The following is an 8,651-nucleotide window of genomic DNA, read 5'->3' as shown; positions in this document are numbered from 1 at the left end:
GGTCTCACAAACTCGAAAAATTTTGTGATTGCGAATAGTTCCTTCCAATTTATGATTCATCTAAAGTATTAAAAATTTGAAAGCATGAAATTGGTGAAAAGCTTGATTCTACTTCCTATAGCAGCTAAGTGTTTTATTCGAAAGATCTTTGCGAGAACGCTTCAGTACTTGATTTTGTTATTATTATTGTTGTTTTAATCAACACACAAAAAGCTAATTAATTTTTAACAGCTCAAAAGAATGAATATTAAACTTCGGTCTGAAATTTGAATCCTTTGCAAATAACGATAGAGTAGGTGAGCAACTTTGAAGAACCCTGTATCTTCAAAGATGGCCTACAATTGGTGTTTCAGACTCAGATTTTAGGCATTTTTCAGGGGAGCACAAACTTTCCACTCCCTGTACGGGACATCAATTGCGGAAAAATTGCAGAGAGAGGAAGGAGTTTCCAAACCTCATCCTTTCGGCTAACGTAGTCAAAAGCCTTTAATTGTATCCATAAGTTTTCCAAAAAGAAATCTTTCAGTGGTGAGACCTCTATTTCTACGCAAACATTACTCAAGTCTTTTTTTCATTTTGCTTATATTCTTTCTGTTGTTAATATCCAGGATCGGATCTATAAATTTGCCCCCCCCCCCCCCCCGCAAAAATTTGGCAGAGCCCCTAACTATGTACTGGATTTCTATGCAACTAAGAGCTGCGGACCTCTTAGTTCCCTTAGTCCTTAGTTGTGCAAAGGCAATAACGCATTAACGTTAATTCTAAAAACAAAGTAGCCATTATATACTACAAGAATCAACGAGAAATGAGATAAATTGACAAAAATATTTAAAGTTTAAATGAGGCTAAACTCAACAATGGAAGTCTCATAGGGTGCAATCAATAGTACTAAACAAAGCCAAAAGGTTACATTATAAATGAAGTATTAGGTTAAATGTACTGAAATACAAACAGATAGTGAAGAAACACCAGAAAAACATAACCATATTCAAATCAAGATATTTAAAAAATGCATATGAGGGTCTAGTGGAAAGTTTCCCCAAATTCGCCTTTGACAAGTCACAATGGCAAATTGATTAAAACCCTAATACAGTTTTAATATTCAGTTTGCTTAACCTAATAGTTAACTTATTTGGTACTGTTGTATCTTATTAGACCTCCACTGCTGATGAGTCTTCCTATTTAAACTCTAAACTATTAGGTGTGTTTTTTTTTCCATCTACCTAATTAGAGTAAATTCTATAGTATGGTGGTTAGTTTTTTTTTTACTATAAATATATGTATTTCAATTTGAATTGAAAGTAAGTCACCCAAAAAAGCAATACCATTTCATAAATATAAACAAATCTTCATTTTTATTATACAGCTACAATAAATTTTATGCAAAAGTTTCATTTTTAAGAAAGTATCTCATAATTATTAAAAGCTTACACATGAAATGTTTATTAAAATATATAGAATTACACTTGAATGATTAATGACAATACATTGTGCATTGCATGATTTTTAAATTTAGCATTTCCAAAATAATTACATTACTAAAGCAAAATTAAATTGATTTACTGAAAACCTTAGTTGGGTAACACAACAGCAAATTTAGGGAACAAAAGTCAGTTATTTATCTGTGTATTTAAAACAAATATGAAGAATGTGCAGTAAAAAGAAAGGATCAAATATTGGGGAAAAAAAAGAAACACACAATATAGATTTTACACATTTTGAAATAATACAGCATGTGTTCAGAAAGATAAGTTTTTAAATTTTTTTACATTTTGGGGAAAGAAATTTTAAAATTGCTTTTAAATTTTGAAAATATTATAAAAAAATATGTTATTCAGATGATTATATAAAATATATACTATTAAATTTCTAAGAAAAAATATTATATAAAAATTTCAAAACCTATAAACCACTACTTAAAAGAAAAAGTAATGACTAATTATTTTTCATTAGAGAGCAAGCACATGTATTATATCATTCAAAGTTTAAATTGAGAAATGACCAGATCTCTCATAAACAAAATGCATGATATTTGTGATGAAATAAAATTCTTGATACTACACTTTGGAAGTACCTACTTTAGTGCTTATCTTTTAAATTAACTTTATAAAATTTAGACAAGTAACTGTCAAAACAAAGCATACTATTTAAAATTATATGCATCAAAAATGATAAGTCAAGTATTTAAAGGTAACACTCCGTATACCTTACAACTGAAACTAAACCACTTACTTTAAACTAAAAATAACAACAATAATAAAACTTTGTGGAATCAGTAACACTAATAAAATCATACCAAATGATTAATAGTCTTATATGTATTTAACTTATGAAAATATACCAGGTAATGTGAACAAAAAATATCTTGAAGTTCAAAAGAAATTTTAAGTTCATCCTATTGCTAATGAAGTAACAAATGATTTATTTTGTGATGATTCTTACACATAATCATTTCATATTCAGTTCTGAATGTAAAATCGTATTACTAATACAAAATAATTTAGCTGTTTATTAATAAAACTTTAACATAAAATCTATTTTACATGCAAGCTTTGTTTAAATATTTATTAAAAGCAAACAGCAAAAGATAACTAAATCATAACTTAATAGATAAGCATAGTTCTTATTTACATATGCACAAAAAATAATCTAAAAAAACTTCTGCACATTTTGTGTTTGAACAAACAATATATCCATTACCTCCTTCCCCCCCTTCCAAAACAAAACAAGTTTAGTAGAAAAAATACTTTGAAGTATTAAATTATTATTAAAAAAAATTAAACTGAACCATGATATTCAGTAAAACAGTTCATACATTTCATAATACCAATTGATAATAAATTATTTTTACTTACTTTAATATAACAGATAAAGAAAGAGGAGAGAGTGGCTAATTCCAAAGTACATTAATACTTAAAATCAGACAAATGTAAGTATTTTCATGCACAATTTTATTAAATTAAGATTAAAACAAAATTAATTAGCAAAAAAAAACTGAGATTTAACTCTTTTTATTGCCAGATTTAAAAAGAGTGGTGCATAGTTTTAAATATATAAGCATATATTTGTTAAATATACCTCCACTTCAACTACAGATCTCAAATAATTTTATTACATACAATAAAAATGATTTTATTATCTGATGAATTTAAGTTTCTCTACTCAGTACATGTTTCAATGTACAATGCAACAAAAACAACACATTTATGCAAAGTTTACTTCAGAGTTATAATAGACAATAACTAATTTGTGTTTCTTTATTTACAATATTTTTACAGAACTATTACAGATGATGCTTCCTCTCAATGTCTCTCATTCCCTTCTTAATCCATTAACCAAATATCAGAAATTGTAAAAGTTAGTATACTCTTAAAACAAACTCATTAAAAGTTTGATTTAAAGCTTTTCTTTTTTCTTTTAATGAATTGGCTAATGGAAAGCAGTTTACAATAAACAGCACTCTTCTTCCCTTGTACACTCTCGGGACACATAACCATTCATGCCTTTCATAACCAATTTTGAATCTATACAATAGTTTCATAAATGCTTGCTATACCACTGTGCAAATGCTTACAAATGTCAATGAAGTCCTGCACACAGAATTAAAATATATTTAAAATATTATACACAATTTTTTATCACGAGAATTTTGAAGACTTCCTTTTTTCAGCTTTCTTTCTTGAATGTTTCACTTTCTTAACATAACTTTCTACTAAGGATTTCACTTTAACAGGATTTATTTCACCAGATTTATTGTGACAGATCTATGGATAGAAAAGTAAAATATAAGAAAATGCAGTACTGAAAATACATAAAAAATCAGATTGGAAAAAAGAGGGCCGAAAGAAAACCACTGATGTAAATCAAAGAGTTTCTGATTTCCAGGTTTTATTTTACAAAATTTCTGATATAATAACCGTAATATTTGATTTTATAAACATAAAAATTGTAAAAAGGGTAGCAAATTAGGGCAATTTATGATTACAATTTTGTTGGGTTATTTTTATTTTTATATGTTGTACAACCATCTGAAATTCTGAAAGAATAATACAATAATTAATTTAATAATCTTTATTTCTGGTTCTTTTGTTCTCAGAGGCAATATTTTCAGTAAATTTTTTATCTGATATTTTTCAAATCAATTGAAATGCTGTTGGGAATGAGTTTTTCTATTGGTCTATTTTTCAAAAATTTAACAATATGAGTCATTTTAAGGTTGTGTTTAAACTAGATGTTGTATAGGTGTGCATTCGTCCATATACTCTCTGCCTGCCTAATGAAGGAGCCCTCAAGATTTCCAGGGTGTCTACTGATTTAGTGATTCAAAACTCCAGTATATTTCCAGCATGAAATTTTCAAGATTTTCTGAACCATATTACATCTCTCCTCCCCCCACCACTTTCCCTCAAGTTCATGGCAAAAGAAAAAACAAAGTAATGATTTATTGGTGCAATTTATTGATAAAATTTAGAGACGTACCGAGTAGCACTTTGGCCGAGTAGCCGAGTACCGAGTACTCGGTTTTTTACTACTCGGCCGAGTACCGAGTTACCAAGTACTCGGCCGAGTTACCAAGTACCAATTATGTTTTATGACGAACCACCGACACACATGTCATGAATTTTGAACTTATTGGAATAGTAGTATAGACCTCCTTATCCATATACGAGGCGTGTTTTTAAAATAAGTTCCGTTTTGATATAAAAAAAGAACGAGTACATATAGAGCAAAGAAATTTATTGCACAAAAATCTACCATCCTTACGCTATTTTTTGACATTGCTCCCGTGATTTTCCAAGCATTTGTCATAGCGAGGTACAGGTTTTTGTATACCTAATCATAGAAAATTGCCGCTTGTGTAGTCAGCCATGGGATAACATGTTCTCTGAGCTCATTATTGCTGTTGTGCCACAGACCACCTAGGAAAGACTTTAGATGCCGAAATAAATGAAAGATGCTGCGAGCGAGGTGAGGGCAGACCAGAGGATGTTCAAAAACGCCCCAGCCAAAGCCCTGTAAGAGTCCTCACGGTTGACTAAACGGGCGGTAACCTTTTACGAATTGGTATACAAAAACCTGCACCACGCTATGACAAATGCTTGGAAAATCACGGGAGCAAAGTCGAAAAATAGCGTAAGGGTGGTAGATTTTCGTGCACTAAATTACTTAGCTCTATCTGTACTCGTTCTTTTTTTATATAAAAACGGAACTTACTTTAAAAACACGCCTCGTAATAGTTTTTAAAACTAAATTCCTGCTGAAATTCAATTTACGCACTATATAAACAATTTTGTCTGTGTCAAAAATTTTACAAAAAAATTATTTTTAAAATTAAAAATAAATAAATAAAAGGTATGTTTAATCAAGTTGGAATTAAAACAAATTTATACCAATCAATTATAGTTTTAGTTCGCCAAAAATAAATAATTTCAATACAACAAATGTGCAGGAACACTGCAGACCATGTGTTTCTGCCCCCCCCCCCCATTACAGGGAACGTCTTTTTCAGTGCATAACATGTGAGTTAAAAATTGTAAAGACATTCGACAAAAAAATCCGATTTTTGTTGGATGCCTTTAACCTTCCAAGCGGCGGCCATGTTTTTCTAGAATTTCTGATTTGTGTCACCACCGAAATACCAGGTGGACCCATAAAGAGTCAGTCTTTTCTCAAACGAATTTTACCCCCCTCGTAATCCGCAGTGGGTGGGGAGTTCCTTCTGCTTCATTAGGGACGTGTGACACTGAGCGACAGCCTACCTGCTCATCAAAGCTAGTACAAAAGAGAATCTGTGGAATGTAGTTTCCTGCCTAGTTGCAACTTAAAACCTGTTAGTTCAACAAAAAAGGGGACATAATATGGATCTCATTTGAAAGCATAAGGATAGTCCGTTTTTCTTCTAAATTAGAATGTATATCTCCAAAATAATGAGAAAAGGGAACACATATTTTGACGCAACATTTTATTGAACTGATCGTATATATTTATGTATTGACAAAAACCATCACATTATAAATAAAATGTTTTCATTCGTGCGATAAGTGAAATAATAATGCGATAAGTGATGTTAAAAATGAAAAAATAGTAATAAAGAGCAGCAGACACATGTTTTAGCATTCCAAAGAGCCTATTCTTTAATCATGTAAACAGAGCCTGATTACCGCAGGGACATGCGGTGCACAGGCCCCTCTTACATATCAGGGGAGGGTGGCAGAATATCCTTAATATATCATGCAAAATAAAATAATGATTTCACTCAGAATCTAGAGTACAATGTTATCATTGATATTTTCGCAAATGCTAAGACGAGGAAAAAATCTCTTTATTTGTTGATAAAAATTCCCCTTAAAAAATTGATCTATTTGCAAATCTCGAAACCACTCCAAGTTTAGTCTGTATTTCCTATTAAAAATTATATCATAATACCTTTGATATTTATTTTAAACTGACAAAGTTTAACCTCATATTATATAATTATCGTATACTATAACTTTTATACTTTTTGAACGTTGTGATTAAAAGTTTACCACCAAATTTAGCATGGTTGTGATAATACGCAAGTATCGAAATATTTTATAGCTTCAGAATAAGCTGAAATATAGGAAAGCGGGAAGGGGGGGAGCAGCATGAATTTTATGCCCAGTGTTTTTAACCCTTACAGGCGCGGGTCATTAAAATTTTAGAAATATAATTAAAAAACACAATGGATGGGATAAATTGGTTACCTGGACACAGCTTTTGCAGTCAAAAATTTTTTTAATTCACCCCCTCCTGCTGGGGGTGGTGTCCCCGTTTGTGACCACCGCCCTCCTAGAGCAGAAATTGTTTTCTGATGTGGTTATGTTTACCTCGTATGACAATTTGAGTAATTTCAAATATTTTAAGTTCTTAAACATTTTTAGCAATTATTTCAATAATTTATGCCATTAAGAATATTTAGTCCACAAAACCCAATATTTTTACTATAAAAATTCCAAAATAAAGATGAAGTAAAATTCAAGAAAGTTCATAAAAATTATCTAAAATCGAAAAGAAATAATTAGTCTTTAGTTACCAATAAAGTTCAGAAATCATTCTAAAATGATTAAGAAATTCGATCGAATCTTTAACTATATGATGTTTTCATTATATACAGAAGATATGTATCTTTCGTATACTTATAAGTAAGGCCTTTGTTTTTCCTCTGTTTAATTTCCAGTTTTAGTTTTTCATTATTATTAATATTGTTATTATTTCAAGACTACAAGTTATAAAATAAGATTCTAAGTTTAGACTGAATTTAAGTTGTTTATCGCAAAATGATACATAGCCAAGCCCAGTTACCTCCAAAACTTCGGTTAAAGAGATAAACTGAGAAAATATTATATGTGACGGAAGAGTTGTACCTGCCACATAAGATTTTGTAATTTTGTGTGTGTGTGTATATATATATATATATATATATATATATATATATATATATATATATATATATATATATATATATATATATATATATATATATACCTCTCCCCTCCCCCACCCCCTTTAATACACATTCAAGTTTTATGATGCCTATTTTCCTAATTAAATAACGTTGTATTTAAAAACACGTGCATATAATTCAAATAAAATAACAAAATAACATTAAACGTACTTAAAAGAGTCATTCATTGTAGTGATATTTTGAGAGAAGCTACGTTGGGTCCCATCAACGCCAGACAGCAACACGCCTCCCATTCAAATTGAAGGAGAGCCTACCACACCTCCTATTACACGCTAGAGTGACTTAAGGGGGAAGCGAAAAATGCCGCTACGAATATATTCGTAGCTTGCCGTTTTCAGTACGAAAAAGTTTCCGAACATATTCGTAGCCTGCCGCTTTTAATATAAAAATATTTCCGAATATATTCGGGCTTGCCGCCAGGAGGGTTAAATCCACGAGCTCCCATGTTGTGCATTGAAAAGGGAATTCCTGGTAATGCCAAAACACGTGTCTGCAGTGTTCTTGCACTGTGCTTTAAACGTTGTTTTATTTCCTTTTATTTTTTAAGCAAAGGTATTTTCATAATTTTTTATAACTAATTTTTGTTTGCAACAAAAATCCATTTTTAATATAAAAATTCCATATTTTCTATACTTTTTTTTTGCATAATTTTACATAATAAGTTTTATCAACTTTGGGGACATTAAAATAAAGATTTATTCTATTGAAGCATTACAAACTTCATTATTCTCAAAATTTAAAATTTGACTTATAAATTTTAATTGTAAATGATTGCAGAATATAATGCTTGCTCTTTTTTCTATAAATTTTAGTATCTGTCTTCGACAATATTCAATTTTTTGCAACTACTCGGTATTGGCCGAGTATCTGACCAGAATTTGGCCGAGTAGGGCGAGTACCGAGTAGTTACCGAGTACTCGATACGTCTCTAATAAAATTGATACATTTTCTTCATCTATGTACTTTTAATCATATTAATAGCATGCAATTAATTTATTTCTTTGTTCTGTACCAACATTTTAGTTGGAAAATGATGCAGGCTTTGGTTAGCAATTTGTCATATATATTTAAGGACCTCCCTTCGACCTTTACCCTTCTCCAATACACCCAATGTTTTCCTTTATTTCTTTATACAACATCAAGTGAAATATTACCAACAACAATT

General features: G+C 30.4%; 1 protein-coding gene across 1 annotated transcript in view; it reads right to left on the bottom strand.

The window, feature by feature from the left end:
- Positions 1 to 1,363: 1,363 nt before the first annotated feature.
- Positions 1,364 to 8,651, bottom strand: part of LOC129221935 (uncharacterized) — a 75,679-nt gene continuing 68,391 nt past the window's right edge. Inside the window, exon 12 of the mRNA XM_054856319.1 lies at positions 1,364 to 3,764. Coding sequence (XP_054712294.1) covers positions 3,639 to 3,764 — 126 coding nt within the window. The 3' untranslated portion in view covers positions 1,364 to 3,638. The remainder of the gene's footprint in view (positions 3,765 to 8,651) is intronic.

This window comes from Uloborus diversus, chromosome 5, assembly GCF_026930045.1.
Source record: "Uloborus diversus isolate 005 chromosome 5, Udiv.v.3.1, whole genome shotgun sequence".
NCBI lineage: Eukaryota > Metazoa > Arthropoda > Arachnida > Araneae > Uloboridae > Uloborus > Uloborus diversus.
This window is presented reverse-complemented; position numbering and strand designations above follow the sequence as displayed.